Source organism: Sciurus vulgaris, assembly GCF_902686455.1.
Source record: "Sciurus vulgaris genome assembly, chromosome: 3".
In the NCBI taxonomy this organism is placed as follows: Eukaryota; Metazoa; Chordata; class Mammalia; order Rodentia; family Sciuridae; genus Sciurus; species Sciurus vulgaris.
Window position 1 is genome coordinate 144,603,648 of NC_136463.1, and position 22,484 is coordinate 144,626,131.

The 22,484-nt window shown below is 39.8% G+C and overlaps 1 protein-coding gene across 4 annotated transcripts in view; it reads left to right on the forward strand.

Annotated features, from left to right (window-relative positions):
• Positions 1–22,484, forward strand: part of MYO1B (myosin IB) — a 170,673-nt gene that overhangs the window by 33,815 nt on the left and 114,374 nt on the right. For all 4 annotated transcript variants that reach the window (XM_079135084.1, XM_079135086.1, XM_079135087.1 and 1 more), the window contains exon 3: positions 16,766–16,881. In XM_079135084.1, coding sequence (XP_078991210.1) covers positions 16,766–16,881 — 116 coding nt within the window. The remainder of the gene's footprint in view (positions 1–16,765; positions 16,882–22,484) is intronic.

The window sequence follows — 22,484 nt, forward strand, 5'->3', positions numbered from 1 at the left end:
GCATGTTTCAAGGATCAGTTTGGGTAATTAATTTCTTCATGAGAGTGAGACATCATCTGGGAGTTGAACTTTTCATCCTTCTTGAGGTATTGTCGGAGGTGGGGAGGGTTGATGGTAACCTGAGACGTGTGGATCCTACTTTTGGAATATTAATTTGATAATTGGATACTGATCTGAGGTGTAGTTACAGTTCAGGGGTTATTTAAAATGCTGATCCACATGGAAAAGGTATGAAGGGCTGCTGGGAGCAGGGCAGGGGTGCTGTTTGGCTTGGCAATGAGGCTCGGTGTCGCTTTCCCTCCAAGTACAGCAGTCGTGCTTTCAGGTGGGAAAGCCTGACGGTTCTGCAGCTTTCATTGAAAGCGTGATCTGAGAGCACATAAAAGACAGCCTTTAAACACTGGTCTGTGAGATGGAGATAGGAGGAATCAGTTAGATTGTAACTAACATTACTGATCATTTTTCTTTTTGGCTCTAAGAAGCACAGTTCGCTTTTTGATGAATTGAAAATAGGAGGGAGAGTAGAACATTATGTGCATTTGAATACCTGGTTTGTTGAGGCCACTAAAAAATAAAACAGTCTCCTTTTTAACAAAACGCCAAGTGTTAACATTCATGAGTCTTTAGCAGACAAAATGTCTGGGTTTCAGCTGTATATAATTTTATTTTCTAAACTATTTTTGGAATGCTCTTTCTGGTTAAAACAAAAGCAGAGAATTGGCTTTTGCTTCCAGGTATTGATATCAATTAATGTTTTCCATGATGCTTGTTTTAGTCAGCTATTTTGACTAAATGATCTGACCAGTACAAATTATAGAGGAGGAAAGGTTTATTTGAGGGCTCACGGTTTCAGAGGTCTTAGTGCATAGAAGGCCGGCTCCATTCCTCCAGGCTCAAGGTGAGGCTGAACTTAGTGACTGGAGAGGGTGGTGGAGGGAAGTAGCTTACATCATGGTGATCAGGAAGCAGACAGAGAGAGACTCCACTCTCTAGATACAAAATATATACCTGAAAGCCATGCCCCAATTCCCACCTTCTCCAGCCACACCCTACCAATTCAGTTAATCCCATCAGGGATGAATTCACTGACTGGGTTGAGATTCTTACAACCCAATCATTTCTCCTCTGAACCTTCCTGCATTGTCTCACATGTGGGCCTTTGGGGGACACCTCACATCCAAACCATAACAATGCACAAGGGCTACCATTTCACGAGATGTGTGCCAGCATTTTGTAACTTTAAATACATATCATGTTGGAGGGCAAGACATTTTCTATTTTTAAGTATCATAAAAAGACTGATTATAATGTGTGTAGTATATTCCTTTTTATTTTAAGTGGGGGGATTTATAATTATACCTATGTTTGTGTGTATTTGTATGTGCACAGAGAAAGCCTTGTTAACTTTTATAAATTTGATTACCATGTTTCCCAGCCCCATATGTCATGTATCCCACCCTTAGGAAATCTATTTCTGGCTCTTATTCTGATGATATTCCTAGTTTGCTTTTGTTCATGGGTTACTACAGAATTGTTATGCTTGATACCCAAGGCTGAGTTAATATGACACACAACATCTTACTCTCTTGTACTAACTTTGTTTTTAAATTCTCAGAAAATGAAGTTGCTGTTAGGAAAAAAAATCCCTTGTATAGTTTTATAGCTTTGTTTTATACTTCGGGTGACTTTCTAGGATGAACCCTCATGTAAGCATATTGAATTGTCATTTATATGTTCAGAACCATGGTTGATAAGGGGATCATGAGCAGAAGGATACTTGACTTTTAACCTCTGGGTTCAGCCAAAACCTCAGCAGCCTCCAGCAGTCTCCTGTTGTGAACCAGCCCTAGGTCAGGGAACTCTGTTCTTCCGTCCTGCCATCCATCTAACCCTCCTTCTTCCCTCCAGTAAGAACTAGTCCCCACTTTCATGGAGCTCTCAGGAGCAGTCGCTCTGCCCTGGATGTGTGTTATCAACTTTCCAGCACATTCTCAACCCCCAGTGGTCCTTTGAATCTGTAGTCAGCTGACTGCTAGGTTGACTTCCTTGCTGTCACACTAAACTTGAAGCTTTGAATAGGATGAGACTTTTTGGAACTGGTCAGAGTGTTGGGTTGTGTATATTTGTTGCTGGTAGTGGTCACCCAGCCCAACCTGGTCTAAACAATCAAAGGAGATGTGTTTACTTGTATTCCTGGAAGTCCAGAAGTAGTTCTGCTTTCAGAAGTGGTTTGACTTTGTGGTTCGCTGATATCACCAAGGACTTGACTTCTTCCTGTCCAGGTGCTTTGCCTGCGTGGCTATTGCTTCATTCATGCCTCAGAAGGCTTCCTCATGGCAAAGCAGCTGCAGCAGTTCATGCTCTGCATTTACACGCTGCTGTCCAGAGGGGAGTGGGTGCCAGAGTCCTGGGGTTCATTCTGGTTACCCACTTGAGTCACATACCCTTCTGAATCCACTGAGCATGACCAGGTGACAGGAATGAGTCAAGTGGCTTAACAAAATGTCATCTAACTCTAGGACTGGGTTTGGGTCAGCTTTTCCAAAGAAGACAGGCTGTGTGTGAGTTATCTATCAACATACTAGGAAGAGAAGGGCTGGGTGGGAGGTCGCCTACCGTAAACCCCTGGCTAGCACAGTAGGGAATTGCATAATGAAGTGGCTTCACTGATGTTGCTGCCACACTGAAGGATGTGCCCCACGGGAAGCATTCATCACATGACTCCTGGGCTGCAAGTGCACCCAGAGGCACATTCCCAGACGGTTCTACTGGTGAACTTCTAATGGCAGAGAAAGGTAAATAGGTTTAACAGGGCATCTGGAGTGTAGTTGAAGTCTGCTCCAGGCAAGTTTTGCTGACGTCTTTGCTTCCAGAAGTAATTCAAAGTTTTCTTCTGATCTCCAGTGCATATGGGTTTATTTTAATCTCCTGTACACCTCACAACCTTTCTTTGACTAAAACGCATGCTCCAGGAATATCTGCTCTTTGCTTTGAGGTGGGTTCACACACTTGTTTAAATAGCAGTGAATTGGTTCATAGCCATTCATGACCCCACAAGAGTTTCCAAATCTGGGACTGTTCCAGAAGATCTTTGCAATAAGGGCTGTGGGCTGCTCAGTTGTAGATGCAGGAGGATCAGGTATGCTGAGGTGGAGGGAAAGGTTGGGCAGATGGGTGATACCCAGGGTCAGAGACTGTTTGCCTTTGTTCCTCCCTCTTGGCAGAGAGTGGCTCAAGCTGGGGCCAGCTGCAGGATGTGCCTTTTGGTCTGGCAGGCTCTGTGTGGGGTCAATGGCTGGGAAACGCTGGTCCTGACATTCCTGAGCGCTGCTTTTCTGTATGCTTTCTGTCCTTTGTCAGACCTTCTTCCGGCAGCCCCACCCCCGCTCACAGGCCAGATTGCAGTGGTGGCAGGATTTCATGTGGACTTATATTGTGTTGTGGGAGGTGGTGCAGCTGAGATCCAGCCAGACACGGCTGTTTTTAGGGTGACTGGTCAGGACAGTGGTTCTGTTTAGGAATAGGAAGGCTGCAATTTAGGTAAGAACAAGGCCCAGGGCAAATTTGGAAACTGAAGAACCAAGGTGTCTGCTCTTTGACAAGAAGTATTTTTGGTGCCTACCAATAAATTTAGTTTGTTTTCTGTCTGAATTGTCAGGTTAGGGATCATCCAGATATGTAGTCCGAATTAGCCCAATTTTAGGATCTTATGTGAAACTAATTGTACTTGTAAGAGTGTCTGCTTTGAAAGTCTGGTAAAAATTGTCTTAGTTTTTAGAAGTTAGTACTAGAATTAGAATCCCCATAAGGATAGTACCAGGCACTTTTATGAAAGATATATTCAATCAGTACTTTATATACTTTATACTACTGGTTAACATTTATACCTTTATTTGAAATTTCAAAAGCACCTTTCATTTATACACATGGCAATCTCTATTATATTGGTTTAACATATATATTCCTGGGAATATGTAAATATATATGTTTAGTATCAATGGATTTTCCCCCCCTGCAAACCAAATTGCCATAAACTTTAGTGACTTAGATTAACTGGATTCTCTAAGGTCTTACAGACTCACAAAGATGTCGGCCAGGCTTGCAATTCCATCTGAGATTCGGACCTTTTCTAAGCTCATGGGGTTGTTGGCAGAGAGCAGGGCTGGAGTTCAAAGTGGAACTGAGCATTATTCCAGCTACCCAAATGCTCTCCAAGCTTTTTTTTTTTTTTTCATTTTAAAATTTCTTTTATGAAGTCTTTTGAAAAAATAATTAGAAAAGTAACAAAGGCTTTTGAAAAAAAATTCAAATGTTACAGGCATACAAAGCATGAAAATTAATTTTCTTTCAGCAGTACTCTGGTCCCAGTCCCAGAAGTAACAGTGGTACGTAGAGTAGGGGGTGATCTTCCACATTGTATTTGTTTGATTAAAGATCACTTTTCCTGTTCTACAGTTGGAAGTAGGAGGTTTGCTCTATAGGGGACTCAGATCAAGCAAGGTTTGAGTGGGACAAAGGCGGTCTTTAATGCCACCTCCCGTCCTACCTAGACCAGCATGGAAGGAAGGAGGTCTGCAGGACTCCTTGACATGAAGTGCCTAGATGTGACTCTGTGGGAGCCCGGTGCCACCATCTAGCACTTGACCTTCTCAGCTCATCGAGGAGATCGACCGTTCAGGCACAGACAGAGAACAAACTGGGTGAGCTTTCAGGAATGTGGCTTTGGTGTTTGGGATAGAGACACAATATTAGAAGGCTAAGATAAAGCTGATGGAAAATAGTAAATCAGGAGGCTGAAGAGAAATGTTGTATCTAATTTCTGAGCACAATCCATCTCCTGGACAGTTTTATAACAACAGTCATTTTTGATAATAACTTCTCAGTTTCAACTCATGCAGGTTTTCTCATAAAACTTTTGGTGACTGGAAATTTTCTTCCTCTTAGAAGTTTTTAAGTTGATATGCATTTCTCTTTTGTTTACCAACCTTAGTTCTTTCATCTTGCAAGCCTTATAGAGTACTTGAAATATTTGTGTAATATTTCTAATATGTTAATTTAAATATTCTGGTTAAAGCCATGCCTGAAGTTCAATCTGGAGGAAATGAAGGTCTGACATTAGGTCTGCAGAAGTGTCTTGTGTTGGAAGTGTTGGGGTAGGCACCAAGGAGCAAGGACTGGAACTCTAGGTCTGCTGCTGCCATCTGTTGTCTCTGAGACCTGGGCGAAATCTCTAAACTCTTTGGAGACTGGTGTTTTCATTGGTAAAATGATAAAGGATACCAACAAGCATTTAATATGTCTTTGCTGGTACCAGGTGCTGTTTTGAGCACTTCACATGTTTTTTAGTTCATTTAATTCTCATGACCTCTTTGTGCTATAGTTTTTAAAATTATCTTCATTTTATATATGAGAAAACTGAGGCTCAAAAAGGCTAAGAAACTTGCCCAAAGTCACATAGTGAGTAGGGGATTGGAGCTAGGATTTATACACAGGAAGTCTGACTACAGAGTTCATGTTTTTGATGATAGTCCTGTTGACTTTACAGTTTGCTATGGGTCTCAAATGATATCATTAATATGAAAATCTTTTCAATCTCCTAAATAATTGGGCATGATATTGAGGATTGTGTTGGCTTTGGAACAAGGTAGCCTCTAAATGACTTGGGTGAATAATGGAGGTGCCAGTCAGGATTCCTGCCTTGTATTGAGTTACTGCTCCACAGTATAGTGACATGAACTCGTGAAACATGCAACAAATATGCAAATATGTTTGGTTCTTGAGGTATAGATTATCATTACATGATGCTGGCTCATAAGTCAAGGGAAAGTATTAGCAACTAAAAGGATCATGCCCCACCCCCAGTCCTTTGGAAAGGCGGGAGTAGATCTTGGGAGAAGAATATTTTCATCATGGTCACTGGATGACAGGCATATGGTCCTTCACCTTCCTGAGCATAAAGTAGAGGAGAAAGAGGAAGCCATTCATCCGCAGAGCACATGGCCAATTTTGTGGCCGGTTTAACTGTCCCCACTTCAGATATGCATGCATCTGTTTCTGCTATCTATAGTGCAGATGAATTTTTAATGGTAACCCTGACTTTTAAAGAGAAGCTATTTTGTCCATCAGACTCCACTTTGGAGGAGGTAGAGGGTGAGCTATCTTGGGAGAGGCCCGGCCTTGGGACTGAGAGAGCTAGGTTCACATGTTGGCCACTCCCAGACACTGTGACCACTGTGAGTCACTGAAGTTCTTTCATTTGTAAAATAGGTGTTGTGATACTTACTTGTGGAGTCGTGGCGGAGATGAAGGGGCATCTTTCTCCAAGGCCTGACACACAGTAGGAGTGGCATACATTGTAGGTGCTATGACTGTCTAAAGCTTAGAAACCCACAGTGGGTTTTCTTCAAGGTTTTAGATGTTGAGATTTTCTTTAGTTAGGTTTTCCTTGGCCCTTTTTCTATTGCTTTAACAGTACCTGAGCCTGGGTATTTATAAAGCAAGTAAAGAGATTTATTTGGCTCATAATTCTGGTGGCATGCTGCTGGTGTCCCGGTCTGCATCTCCTGACTGCATCTTGATATGACAGAGAAATGGAAGGGGACGTGGCTGCACACAGAAGAAATCATGTGTTGAGACAGGAAAGCAGATCAACTCATGGTTCAGAGTGGCTCATGTTATAACAGCCCTCTCTCAAAGCAACTAACCTACATTTCTTTTAAGGGTGATGTCCCCAATGACCTGATTACTTCCTTCTGGGAGTGTGATGGGCTGACAGATCTAGCTCCATGAGAATGTTATAGGCCAGACTCTAAGGGAAATGACTAAACAGACTCCATTTTGCTCTGAGACTCCATGTTATGTAGGAAATAGCTTCTCCCATGGGAACATTCCCCCCCCATACCCATCATCAGTTACTTGGTGTGACATATTTAATAATATACAATGGCAACTGCTGTGTAGTAAAGAATTGCTCTCTTTTGATTTCTATTGCTCCTAAACAATGTACCATGTGAACAGTGATTGTGTGGATGTTAGTAACCATTCTTCATTTTGTACCTAGGTAAGGGTCATTTTGACCCATGTCCCCCTCTGTCGATGATCTCATGATGTTAATGTGTAATTTCGAATCATAGCAACAGACACGTATGATTAATGTGATTTTTGGCATAAGAACCCCTACAACCCTGCGGTCGGGGCTGTTCTCCTAATAGCCATTTTTGGGGGCATTGTGTGAGACAGTCAGCTGGCCAGCTTAATAAAGACTCTCAAATTTGGACTTCTCAGTGGTGATCGGTCTGTTCTTCAGTTGCGCCCCATAACAGGCGTACCTCTTAATTTCCACCACCTCAACACTGCCACACTCCTGACCAGGCTTCCAGTATGGGGGGGAATACTTCCAAACCATACTAGAGTCTTTCTCTTTCTTCTTTCTCCTCCTCCTTTCCCTCTCTGCCTCCCACTCTCTCTTCTTTTCTGTCATTCATTATACAGATTTCATTTTTGTTGTATTTCTGCTCTCAGTTAACCACATACTATTATTTTTCAGATTGGTAGCAAGTAATATATCCAAAACTCAGGACTACTCAGTACCTTAGTAAAGAGTTGTATTAGGTCTGGAAAATGGTGTATATATGGAAATATTTGTCTCATTACAGAGTTTGTCTCAGTAAAGATACAGCAGTGTTGTATTATCCTGCTCTAAAATAAAGGCTGCCTGGGGAAATATTTTTAGCTGACATTTCAGTGCGGCATAGAGCTCATATATAGTCCTTTAATTTATAGTCTGAAATGACTGGCAGCCCAGGCAGAAAAGATTATAATGTGATGGTAGCATAGGCATGTCTTAGACTAGACCACAGTGCCTGGTGATGTCTTTTGCCGCCATGGTTTGCAAGACCTCTTGGTCTATTCATGGGCTTCTGATCTAAGGCCAGTGTGATTGAAGCCACAGACAGCCTGGATAAAAAGATGAACAGGGATAGATTCTGTCTCCAGACAGAGAAATACTGAAAAAATAAAATGCCAACGAAAGCAAGATGCCAGCAGTAGTGACATCAGGAGAGCCATGATGGGTCATGCACAAGCAGACTGTAAGTAAGAGTCTTCAAAGTAGAGTGGTTGTGGACTAGGTGGTGAGAAGACCAGCTGGTAGAAGAAGCAGGAGCACAGGCAGGGGCCAAGGCACATTGATATTGGAGCTGAGCTCATACTCACTCTTGGGTCTCACCTTCCCTGTAGCTTGCTGATAGGTTTTCAAGGGTTCCTGGGTGTGCATCTCTGTGCCCGGCAGATGAAAGAACCTGACCAAATCACAGTTCTCTTTCCTGACATCACATCGCATCCTGAAGTAGAGCTTTGGACGAAACTTTACTCCTGCTGTTCGTTGTAAGACCCTGGGTGATTCATTTCAATCCTGTGCATCCAGTTTCTTCCCCTGTGCAAGTGAACTGTTTATATCTCACAAATGTGCTTCTGAGATTGGAGAAGTCAGTGTTCACACTGAATTACATTTTTTTTAAGTTATAAGTCTCAGAAAGATACTTAAATCTGTTATCGACCTTATAATTTTCATCTAAGCCGTTTTGGACAGTTTTGAACTGTGTGAAAAACAACCCAGGTGCTTGGTAGATCATACTATATCTTAAACCAAAAAGCAAAGGCCCTCTTTGGGGGAATTTGGGAAGTCTTATAGATGTTTAATTAAAAACACTGCAGTATAGAAGATCTTCATGTCTTATCATCAGATTCCCAGGATCCATGTCCCCCCCAAAAAGGGCAGATTCTTCACCATGAAGAGGCTAGTTCATTGTCATTGCTGAAGATTCCCCTCAGCTTGTCTCACATAGTCATTTTCTTGGTATTCTAGAATTTTATTATTAGTTTCATCAAGACATACTGATCATTAAACTGGTCATCAGTTTCCTATGTACCAAAACCGTTTTGTAACAGACTTTGAGACTTTGGCATTGTAGGCAAGACTCACTAATGAGTCTAGCAGAGATATTAATGAGTTTAGCAGAGATATTAATATATTTTGAATAGGTGTTTGAGTTCCTGATTTGGCTGTTTTGCTGTGACCAATAGATTCCAGTACAGCCATCCTTAATTTATATAATTGTAATAGGTAATTATGGAATGTGTGATATGTGTCTGGTGTTCAGTGCTTTGACACACAGTCTCATTCAGCCTTCAGAGTTGGATGAGGGAGGAATTAGTGGCATTATTTCTGAATAGATGAGGACACTGGGGTATGGAGAAGTTCAATAATATGTCCAGCTTCACACAAAACTAAAAAACTTCTCTTGCTGGATAATTTGGATCCACAGTTTGCATACTATTCCAGATAGATGAGAAGCATAACTAATAGGGTAGGACATAGAATCTGAGTTAGGAGCTCAAATACTTAAGTCAGGGTGGTCTGTTTCAAATTCAGCCAGTTTCATCATCTAGCCCCCTCAGCATATATTGATTTTTCACTTCAAAACTGCTCTTAGACTCTTCACCTTGAAATTAGACTTGCTATAATCTGGTCCCAGTCTTTTTTAAAAAATTATTTGTTTTTTATTTTTCTTAGGTTCTGGTGATGTGATCCCAGTCTTAATTACTCACAGAATGACTTTGCTGTTCCATTTCCTGTCCCTATAATGTACTTGGGCCGGCCTTTGTGCCTCTGTCCTTGTTTTATCCATTTGTAGTAGGTGTCAGAATTTCCTTTCTTTTTTAAGACTGAATAATGTTCCATTGTTTGTATCATCTACTTTTTGTTTTTCCATTTTTCTGTTAATGAGTATGGGTCACTCTTGGCTGTTTTGAATAATGCTGATGTGATCATGGGTATACAAATACCTATTTGAGTCCCTGGAAATTCATACCTTAAAAAATAAATTTGAAAGAGATAATCTTAGCAAATTTAAAAAAAGAATAAAAGAAAAGAAAAAGAAGTGTTTCAAGTGCCACCTTAAACCTAAAATCTCATGTGCCACTCTTTGGGGAAACCTTGTGTTATCTGAATCATGGCCATCCTTGAGACCTTCTTGGGTCCCCTTCCCTAGAGCCCTCAGGGACTTCTGCAGTTCATAGGGACCTGCCCTTCATTGAAACTCAGAGATTTCATTTAGATAGTAAGATAAGAAGAACTCATGACTCATTTAGGAAGAATCCCTTAACTTCTTTTTCATTTGCTACTGTGTCTAGAGTAGTTAATTTTTAGACTTTTTCTGTCTTAAAGACTCACCGGTTAAGGTATGTTGTGAACAGACCACAGGACATTCTTTTATTTCTCACTAGGTCTAGCATGATGTTTTCCATAAAACGAGCCCTTAATAAGTTTGTTGCTTGCTGCTTAAATGGTTATAGCCCAAACTCAGTCTAGGGATCAGTTTGATTGTGCCGCCTCTTGATGGGTAATTTTTTCCTGAGTCCTGAGCCATCCTGTATTTGAACTGTTACTACTACAGAGGTAAAAGAAAGTAGCATGATTTAGAGATTCAGACTTAGGGAAAGCTCACACCTTCTTTGATATTTCTTTGAAGTCATTTTAGATTGTAATCGAATTACATAAGAAATTTATGTAAATTGTCCATTGCATTGCCTCTTTCCTGATGTTAAGGAATGATTATGGTGAAATCTTTTCTGTTGAGATGGAAAGTTTCCTCTGCACTAAAAGATGGTTTCTTTTTCTCCTTTTACCCATTCCTGGAGGTCTGAGGATTTCATCATCCCTCAGGGGATCTAGGTTCTACCCAGCAGAGTAGCCCTTCAGTGTACAAAGGTTGAAGACTGAGTCAGCTTTTTCGTCACTGTTACCAAAAGACCTGATAAGAACAATTTAGAGGAGGGAAAGTTTATTTGGGGTTCATGGTTTTAGAGGTCTCAGTGCATAGATGGGCAGCTCTTTTGCTCTGGGCCTAAGGTGAGGCAGAACATCATAGCAGAGGAAAGCTATTCAGGTCATGACAGCCAGGAGGCAGAGAGAGAGAGCTCCGCTCACCAGAGAGAAAATATATACTCAAAGGCAAGCCACCCCTGTGACCTACCTGCTCCAGCCCTACTCTACCTGCTTAGTTACCACCAGGTCAATCCATATGAATGGATCAAAGTTGCAACTCAGTCTAATTATTTCACCTCTGAGTATTCTTTCATAATCTCACACATGAGCTTTTGGGGAACACCTCATATCCAAACCATCACAAAGATGCTTTGTAGAGCCCAGCTTTCCTGGGACTAGGTATTCCTTTTGGCTACTTTTTGCCAGAGCTTTCCAGGACTGACCACCAGCCTGGATTGCAAGCTCTGATTAATAGGTACTGATTCTTGGCTCCTTGTCTGAACACACTTCTGCTAGTTAATGTGGTCATGTCACTTTGTGCTACATTGTTATGGGCATTAAGATAAAGAGAAAATTCATAACTATCTTGTGTGGGTTTAGTTAAAAGGTGCATAAGTGCATATGATTTGCCAGCACTTTAATAGGTGTAGGGATGAGTTTTTAAGGAACTCCAAATACGTGTAAACAAATAATTAAAATTGATTCTGAAGTAAATAAGAAAACTGAGTAGATTCACAGATGGGATGTCTAGTTAAAGCCCCAGCAAAGCAGCGTGTTTAAAAATCTCTTTTGGAAGAATTTAATCTTTGAAAAAGCATCAAACTCATCATCATGGTGAAAACAGGTCATCTTTGATTTCTTTATGTGTATTTAATGGTTTAGTAATAATTTTATTTTTAATTTCATATTTGCAATTGAAATGTCCACTTTCAGGCTGTAAGGTTTCTGAAGATTTTAATCCTAGCTGGGAAGAACTGTGGTTTAAAAGATGTGGTACTAAGCTGGGGATATAGTTCAGTTGGTAGAATGCTTGCCTTGCAAGAATAAGGCCCTGGGTTCAATTCCCAGCACCTAAAAAAAAAAAAAAAAAAAAAAAAAAGTGACACTACTCTGACTTCTCTGTGTGTACTAATGTTTTATTTATGTGGTCTTTTGGAGGACTATTCCATGTTATTGAGACTTAAAATATTAAAACCATGCTTCACTTTTTAACTTTTTGGTGAGATGTCTTTCCAAAATGTATGTATCCTTGTCAAAAACAGGCTACTTTCTCTCCCTTTGACCGAACTGTTCTGATTCAGTGCGATAACACATTCTCAGGGCTGACAAAGCCTGGCATTTGGTTCTTACTGTGAACATTTTATGGTTTTTAAAGTTATCAGGATCACTTCTTTTCTTCCTTTGATTCCCCTCCCTTTTCAATCAGTGACCTTTGTTTCTTCCCTTGAGGTGGGAATTCTTAACCTGTTTCTCAGCTGCACACGAACTTGACATGCAGGTTATACCTGTGTTTTTTTTTTTTTTTTTTTTTTTTTTTTAAGAGAAGGTTCATGGCTTTAGTATTTCAGGGGAATCAACAACTGAAAGAAAGGTTAAGGGGAGAATCTTGCAGCTCTATTTTTTAAACTGCAAGTTTCATTCATTAGTGGCTCTTGGATACCATTTAGTGGATTAGGACCAGCAGTTCTAAAAAAGTGTTTAATGAATAGAATTAAACAAAAAGGATCATTGCATTGCATATATTAAGGTTATTTGGGTTTTGTGAAGTTTTTATCTCATATAGGTGTGTGTGTCTGTATAATTAGGTACACACACATACTGGGTTGTGATGAAAATTTTGTGTCTTACAGTGAGTCATCATCAAACATTTGAATATACTGCTGCAGGGTGGCACCTTTTGGTCTCTCCCAGTTTACAGATGTACAGCTCTTTTCCTGTTGTGTGCTGAGATACCACATGACCAAGTTTATTAGAAATGTGACTAAAATTGAAGTAAGGCTAGAAGGGTTTTTCTTTTCTTTTCAAAATGTTTTGGGAGTTAGTTATCTGAGAATATTTAAAGGGGAAGGTGAGATAGGAGATGGGTTAAGAGTGGCGCAAGCATGGTCTTTGCAGTTGAAAGACCAGTAAAAGCTGGTCTTGGGAGCGCTGAAGGTGAGCGCATTGGTTTTCAATCCTGGTGATGCATCGGTTTATCTGGGAACTCCTAATAAAATTACCCATCTCTGGCCCTTCCTGAGCCTCTTGATATAGAGCCTTTGAAGACTGAGTTTGGAAGAAGTCTCTTAGAGAATACCACATAGGCCTTAAGGTTATAAGTTTTGAATACTCAGGAACTTTCTTTTGGATTCTGAATCGTGGTCCGGAGAGGGAGAGTTGCTGGTTTGAGGTCCTCCAGAAAAGACGTCACTTGTACTAATCACAGTGGGAACACTCAAGTATTGTTTGCTTATTCACAGGACGTCTGTTTGGAGGGCTAGAGATCCTTGAAATATGAAGATGGAGATGGTTTTGACTTAGGAATGTTTGTACATTCTTGATTTAATGTCTGTCCTTGAGAAGTGAAAAAAACCTGCTATTTGAACGTGCCTTTTATGGAGAGACAGGACTTTTCTTCTTCCTCTTCTTCTCACCTTTGCTTCTTGTTCCCTTCTGTTCACTTCTTCTCCCTTTTCCCCCTTCCCTGCTCTTAGATGTTAGAGGCTGGTCCCACAGGGAGCGTACCATGGTCATGTTTTGGGGTGCAGACACTCCTGAGGGCTGCTGGTGCTGAGGTTCAGGAGCATGGAGGTAGCCAGCTGGGAACTTAATCAAGAATCTGTTTACTATCCTTTTTAGAGCATGGTGCAGTAAGAAAATAACCTGTGATATCATTTATAAGTCCAGATATTAATTGATGTAAAATTGAACTGCCAAGTCACTATTATTCTGATCCCTGAAAAGATTTAATCTGGTACTATGGTTACTTCAGTGTGGCTCCCTAAAACTGCAGTGAACTTTAACTCCCACCCAACCCATTGGTATCAGGAATGTCTTTCTGTGTCTTAGAGGAAAGATGCTTGTGACTGTGAATGTTTGAATTATTCTACTGATGCACATGGAAATATTTAAATTTTAGCTAATGCAAAAATTTTGGAACCCTCAAGGAAGAAACCCACAAATAGGAAGGACAGATGTCCTGGGAATTTAAAGCTAGAGGTTATATACCTGGACCATATACACAAAGTGGAATGGGGAGACAGTGCAGTAAATGTTTGCTTATTTGTATTGATAGGTCTTGTCCTGCTTGGCCCCTCTTTTGGTTTGTTGAACCTTGCAGGTGTATCAGTTATTGTTACCAGGTAACAAACAACTCCCAGAAATTAATGATCTAAAACAACAACCATTTATTTTCTCATAATTCTCTGGGTAGATTGAGTTCAGCTTTGTGTATATTCTGCTGGTCTCACCTGGGATTACCTTATCAGACTTTAAGCATCTGATGGCCCCAGTGGGGCAAGGTGGTTTGGGAGGCCCTAACTCATATGTCTGATGGCTAGCAGACTGAGGGCAGGGTGTGTTGGCTCTCCACCTGACCTCTCTGGCAGGAAAGCTCAAGGTCATTCACATCATGGCCTCTAACCATAGTTAGAAAAATCAAGGGGCGCACATTCCTAGTACACAGATGTGCTTCAAGCCTCTGGTTGGGTCTCGTTGGTTAATGTCTGTTTGACCAAGTCAAGTCACATGGACAAGTCCAGATTCAAATAAACTCTACAACTTAATAGAAAGAGTGACAAAGTCATGACTCATAGGGAGTATGCATATAGGGATGGAAGACATTTTTCTGTCCATGTTTGCAAATAGTCTACCATAGTAGGACAGGAAACCGGAGAGGAAAGGACATAGTTTAAGGATTTGTTGAGGGGCGACACAGGACATACAGGCTTAATAAAATACCTGGCCCTGTATATAGTGAATTTGGTATGATATTCCAACACAAGAATAATTACGTGAGAGTCAGTGCCTTGAACCATTGACTTTCTTAGTAATGAATGTACCTGTATTAGACAATATCAGTGGACAAGGTCCTATTCTAGGTGGTATGGGAACAGCTGTGGGGAGGAGTACGTAATTTAGTGTGTATAAAAGTCACAAATAGCAGAAAGAAACTTAGACCTCATCACATGGCTTTTGAGTTTGCTTTTGAGGCAGCCGGGTTTGTTTGGTATGCAAGAATGCCACAGAGGCAGATTTTTATCAAGAATTTAGCCATTGTAAAGTTTGGTTTTAAAGAGCAAGTCAGTAATTGGTTTCTCTGCTAACATAAAATCTATAGATTTAAAAAATTACTGCATTCAGAAAATCGCTTCTTTTAACAAAAGGAGAAAGATTCAAGTACTTTTTTTTTTTTTTAACCTAAAAACTCATCTTTTTGTCAACAGATACTATAGGAATAGCTAATGGTTATATTTCGTATCTATCAGTGTAACTGATTTTGATGTTTTAGAAGCTATTCAGACAGTTACTGTGTCTTAAGCATCTCCCATCCACCTCTCAGGAGGGTTGGAGTGTGAGGGGACCATCAGCTTTCTGGAAAAGTCTCATTAAATGCATTCAGTTAGGAAACCTGGAGTCATCCTTTGTTTTAACTGGGTCCTAATGATAGAATGTCAATGGCAGACATTGCATGGAAACAAACTTTTCTTTTACAACAGCAGTCTTGCCCACTCTTGCTAAGATAATGTTCCCATAGGATGAAAGCATGGGCTCCTCAGGCTCAGGGTGAATCTTTAATAAAAATCATTGTGACCCATGCTTAAAAAATTCAGTAGAACTTTTCTACTATTTCTTTGTGTTTTCTATTTTGTTTAATTTCCATTTCCTGGATTCCAAGTGGTGGCAATAGTGGGAAGACTTGTTCGTAACAGTGTTCTCTTTTCCTATGTGACACTGGACGGGTGGGGAAGTTGGAGCTGAGCCCTGCCCCCTCCTCTTACATCTTTCTTTTGCTTTAAAAAATTTTATCAAGCATATAGTTTGTTGCATCTTTTCCCCTCCTGCTATCTTTATTATGTTGACACAAAGGAAAATGGAGCTGCCAAGATGAGTTTCCTGCTAGGTGGCTCACTTGTGACATTGTGCTAGGCCTTGTACAGAATGAACTAGACCAAATTCTACCTTGCATTGCCAGGAGTTTAAGTTTGAAGAAGAAAGGAAGATAAATAGTGTTCTGGTTTGCTTGTATCAGTTAAAATACTGCATCAATCTCTCAGAAAGTATATTTAAATATCACATTACATGTAAATTTGACATTAAACCTACTTTCCTTTGGAAAGTACATTTCAATTCTATGCTTAAATTCTGTATTACAGTACATTAGCTATAATATGGAATTATGTTGTTCAAATCTCCAAGGGAGAACTGTGACTCTTAACCGAATTATCTATGGTCTGAGCCCACTGTAGAGATTGAGAAGCTGTAGAGGGCAGTGCAGAAGGGAGGGTCCTGGGGTTTAGGTGTGGGTGTGGGAGGGGGTTGGGAGGAAGGGAAATCTAGATCACTATTGCGTGAAACAGGAGGATGAAGGAAGAGGGGGACCACCAGCTCCTCATGTCAAGGCATGGCTCTTGCTTACAGTTAGCAGTCGTTGGTGATGAAAATTTTGGTGGGTATGTCAAGGGGTTTGGAGAGCACTTATTCAGAATCATCAACTAATCGAGAGATTATTTTGAAAGGTATTTTAAACATATTAGTATGCTTTCCATTTATAATACAAAATGGACAAACATTACTGACCACCCATCTTCAAAAATGCAGAGTGTTCTCGAAATGTATAAAATCAGTGGTGAAGCTGTAGAATATTGGTTTGAAAAGGATGGAGTCAAATGACAGGAAACTTTAAAAATTGCAGCATATCTATGTAGTCATCCAAATATTTTATTCTTTCTTTTACAGACATATATTGGAAGTGTGGTTATATCTGTTAACCCCTACCGGTCCTTGCCCATCTATTCTCCAGAGAAAGTGGAAGATTACAGAAATAGAAATTTTTATGAACTAAGTCCACACATGTAAGTATGGTGTTAAAGCACTAAGTTTCTCTTTTTCTGTAGAGATGCGTAGTTGACAGATGTGTGCAGCTGTCTCCTTTGAGTCTCGGGAAAATGATTTCATCATTTTTTTTTTCTTTTTAGATCAGTTAAAGGAATGTAGAAGTTAGTAGTTATGCCTTATTTTAAATTTTTTAAAAAGGCAGAATACTTGAGGATGTAAAATATTTTCTGTTAAAAATTCTGTGTAAGTAGCAGCAGCTGCTGGTAATTAGTTTTGCAAATAAAACAGGAATGTGCATTGTTTATTAAGAGACCCGGCAGCATTTTCATAGTCTTTTTTTTGGGCCAAGGCAGATCCCAAGTGGTGGGTTGTGTGATGGTGTTTGGGTAAGGGCCAAACAGTATCTTCAGTTGGTAATGAACTTCAAGGACATTGTTCACCAGCTTCATGGGGATAAGCCATTGGCTTTCCTTCTCTTGAGTTAGTCACCTGTGTGAGTTTTCTGAAGAGGTGGCTTGAGGATGTATACAGTCCCTTCATAAAGCCAGTAGATTCCTTTCTTCTGCGCTTTCAAAGTGAGTTCTTCGTTGTCTGCTTTAGAGACGCTTAAATGATTCTATCAGTTTATACCACTCAAATTGTGTCTTCTAGTCTGAATGACTGAAAAATACCCCCAGGGGAAGTTTTCTTAGGTTTGGTGGATCTAGCAGCAGAATTGAATTATTAGGTCCTAGAACTTTTGATTCCCCAAATAAAAATGTCTCAGAGTTAGAAGGTTAATCTTCAGAAATTATCACAAACAATAAGTTATGTGCACTTACTGATTTCCAAGAGTAATCTGTTCACTGTTTGCATTCTCCTGTCCACTGTTGAGTGGAAAGAACAGGAAAGAGCAAGATGCTAAGTTGGGCCAAGTTGTGGAATGAGTGGAGAGCTTCAGTCTTCTCTCCTGTTGTTTGGGCAGAAACATTTCCTGTCCCCTCCTCTGCCGGTGTTAGAAAGAATTCATGTTCTTACTATCGTCAGTTGCTTCAAGTGGTGCACGTGACTTACAGAGGTGTGTTGGTAGACAATGTTTAATACTTTTCTCTGATAAACTGTTCAATGTGGATTTAAAATATTTGGGAACTGCTTCTGAATACTGGGCTGGGACCAGTGTATGCCAAAATATCTTGAGAAGGATCAAGTGTATTCAAGGGTGTTATTAGTACCACCATTATTACCTTTAGCAATGGCATCGTCTTTTTCTCCCTGAAAACAGATAGTATGTTGAAAACAACCCCATGTTACCATGAAATATGTATGAATGCATGCGTATGTACATGTTGAAGAGGAAATGTTGGGAATGTTGTCTCAACTGGGTCGAGGAGTGATTGGTCCTTGGGAACCTGGGAATGGCATTTGAAGAGGGTTAAGGTACCACCCTTCAGAGTCTTTATAGTGAAAGCAGTAGTTTTTCAAGCAGGGCTGATTTTGGCCCTGGAGCTACTTGACAAGGTCTGGAGACATTTTTGGTTGTCACACTAGGGATAGAAGGGTGCTGCTCATGGGTGGAGGTCAGGGATGCTGGTGAACATCCTGCAGGGCACATAGCAGCCCCTACAATACAGAATTGTCTGTTCACAGTATCAGTAGTGTTGAGACTGAGAAACCCTGGATGAATATGAAAACCTGCAGAAAGTTGTAGTTGTTTCGTAGCAGAAAGAGTCTTCCATTTCCTGTGAGATTAAAATTGGCTGTTACTTTTGATTTAAAAATAAGATCTCATAATTAAGGAATATATATTTATATATAGATGTCTAGTTGTTTATTGTCATAAATATATCCTATATGACATTCTATATATATATATCCTATATATATATAATATATATATATATGTCTAGATGTTGCTTTTAGTTTGTCTTGAAAATATATCACTCAGAGACATTTTTGGGCTGTTTGGAAGTAAAGATTTAAATAATCTATAAAAATGGTTATTAAAAACGGAGTACCATATATTTTACCAATCAAATGGATTCTGATTATTCAGCTTTCTTCTAGAAGTAGATTTTGCACCCCGTGCAGTGGCACATGTTTGTAATCCCAGCGGCTCAGGAGGCTGAGGCAGAAGGGTCTCCAGTTCAAAGCCAGCCTCAGTAACAGTTAGGTTCTAAGCAACTCAGTGAGACCCTGTCTCTAAATAAAATACAAAATAGGGCTGGGGATGTGGCTCAGTGGTCAAGTGCCCCGGAGTTCAATCCCTGGTACCAAATAAATAAATAAATAGAAGTAGGTTTTGCAAATCTCATTGCACCTTCAAAAAATAAAATTTGAAATTGGTGTTATAAAAATCATCCCTATCGTTAGACTCTTGCAATGAAATATTTATTTTAAATTTTATGTCTTGAAGCATGCTTCTCAAAGTATGGTGCTTGTACTAACAAAGTATGTACAAGTATGGTGCTTGTATCAGAATTCCCCAGGGACTCATGGAAACTCTGGTTTCCTTGGCCTTAACTCTGACAGGTGAGGAACCTACATTTTTCGAAAGCTTTCTGGGTTATTTGTATGCAGTTCAATTTTGAGAACATGTTGCATGTTGTCTCAGATGTATATTTATAGTTTTTTCCTTTCTTAACTGCTTATTGTATATTATAATCTTTTATAATATTATTAAATAATAATAGTAATTGCAGCATTTATTGAGTATTTGCTGTGTAAGACTACTACCCTAAATACTTTACATGTATATATTGTTTCATTGTGAAAATAATACTTGGGGGTAGATGCTATTACAAGTGGAGAAAATGTCACAGAAAGACCTAGTAATTTATCTAAAGCTACACAGCTGGTGGGAGTGGAGCAGGGATGTGAATCTCATTCCTCTCATCTGGAAGTGGGTTCTGTGATTTTCATGGCAGGGCCTCATGCTGTGTACTCCATTCCCCTATGCTTGGGTTGCCTGTGCTTCTGCGTCCTAGGCCCTCCAAGAAAATTGACCATACCTCAGTTTACTCACAGGGTCTAATCCACAAACTACTTCATTTGCAACTCACATCTCCAATTCGTGGATGTGTAGATGTGTGATAGAAGTCTATTCTAGAACTTAGTAGTTCATGCTTTGGAACTCATTTTTATTCCAGCCCCAAAAGATTCCTGTAAGAGGCAAAATGGCAGGGCTACCCTGGTGCACCCTCCAAAGAAAACTGTCACCACTAGCAATAAAATAATATGAATTCTCATTGTGCTGAGGATAAAGGTAAACTCTTTGTACCATGGCCTGTAGAACACTCTACATGGTAAGCCAGGTAGAATTGCACCTAATGCCTCTAAATTTCGTGTCATACTGGTCCCTATCTTCCTTGACTCTTCCGGTCCTCAGCCCACATGTGCCCTCTGACCACAGCATCTCTGCATTCTTGGTCTCCTGCCTGGAAGGCTTTTCCCTCCTTCTGCTCCAAAGCAGCTCCTGCTCTTCCTTCAGAACTCAGATGGCTTTAGAGCTGTGCAGGGAAGAACCTCCGCTCACCTTTGCCCTGGGGAGGCAGATCTGTCAGAGGGTAGCCTTTGCTGCAGGGATTATCTGACTGCTGTCAGCTTTGCCTGCAGAGTCGGCATTTGCTGGCAGGGTATGGGCAGTACTGAAATTTGGAAAGAGGTCAGTAAGACTATGTGGAACAGGACTGGAGTGTCAGCTCTCCCCACTTACAAGTTTTATAATCTTCAGCAAATTTTAGAGGTTTTAATTTAGAGAAGTTAAGTGATTCACTCTGTTCAAAGGGAAGGTGATTATTAACTCATAGGATTTTGAGGAGGGATAAATATCTCATTGATACTTAGATTATGAAATTATCTGGTATGTGTGAAGTGCTTGTCATGAAGTCTGCCATAACCATAACCCTGAAGTAAGGAATAGCCATCTCTATTAACAGTAATAATTATATCAATTGTTATAATAATAAGTTACGTGGGATAGTCTCATGTTACCTCAATAATAATATTATCTCAATAATATTCCAGTATTCTCACAAGCTCTTTTTCACCATTTACTCCTCTATGGTGGGACACTGCTTCCTTCTGTTAATGTATCTTCCTGCGTTATTCTTTGTGAATGTCCATCACTGATAGTATATTAGAATGGGAAACAGGGCCAGTGCTAGCTTGGTTTCCTACTGACACCCAGCCTGGCATTCTCAGGAGTTTTTTGATATAAGGGGATAAGGTGACAAAGACTTTTGACACACTTTCAAGAATTTGATTTTAATTTGAAAAACTTAAACAGATGCTCAGACTTTGAAAACATTTTTTTTATTCCAGATTTTGTTTGGAATTTAATTTGAGATGTTGTTCACTGCTAGTCTGTAAAAGCATATAGTTTCCTTATAATTCATATATTTGAAGGTATCCCAAACTTATCTTTCTTCAAGTTTCAGACAATTAAAAGATATTTGCATGACTTTCAGATAGTGGAAATGTCCAAATGAGTGATATAAAGAGAGAGTGATTTCTTACCTAAATTTCTTTCACAAACACTTCTCTGTTGTCATTTCTGGGATTTTTGGTCCCTCAGATATCCAGCTCCTTGTGGGACTTCCTTCTTTCTCTGGATTCCTGTCCCCTTTGTAGGTAGACCTGCACCTTTGAGCATGATCTCAATGTGGCAGACTCTACAGTTTGTTTCTAATTAGGTAAGGAGTGTCTTTCCAGTGTGATTTTTAAACTCTTTAAAGATCAGGATTAAAAAAAAAAAATCTATCTCAGGAGGGACTTTATACATTTCATACAACTCAGTAACTGGGTTCATTCAGAACTTCGATTGCTATAGCTCCAGGCCAGTTCTTTTCTTTTAAGAGCTCAATAACTATGTAACAAAGGGGATTTTAAATAATTTTTCATTTCATGTGACCCATATTATCTCATATTTGATGGTTCAGTAAAACCATTAGGCAGTTCAGTGAAACCATTATTAGGCTGTTAAGGAGTTTTTTAAAAAATTCAGATAATATAATGAATTTTCATTAAAAAATGAGCTAAAATATTATTTTTATGGTGCTTGTCAAGTATTTTTTGCAATTTCAGTTTGTTCATGTTGTATATGTGCTAGTTGAAGGAATTTGCTACTAGAAGGAAGAATATATCGTGTCACCTGCTGCCAACCCTACCTGGCAGTCACAGTGCAGGAGAGAGCTTCAGTCTGTCCTTAAATTAGGCTATCATGTGGCAGTCATGTTGTATTAGGGTTTTCAAGCACTGTTTGAAGCAAGCAGTGCTTTCCATTTTTGTAAATGGAAAAACCCCACCAATAAATCTTGAACACTTTGAAAAATGACTTAAGTCTTTGAAAAAAATTTTGATTACTCTTACATAAAAATGGGAAAATAATTAGTGGGAGGATTTTGGATGTTGGTAATGTTAGTTGTTCAGACATGAGGGATCTGTCTCTGGAAACTTGGACCTTTAAATCTGTGCCGCACTGATTTTACAGGACCACATGCCATTGCCTATAGAGTGAAATGACTAGAATGCTTGTGTGTTGAGCCCCTGATAGTAGTATTATCATTTTGCTGACATTCGAGGTGAACCAGATGAGTGTCGTAAAGAACAATTCTGATTATATCTGAAAATGTATAAGTGCTGT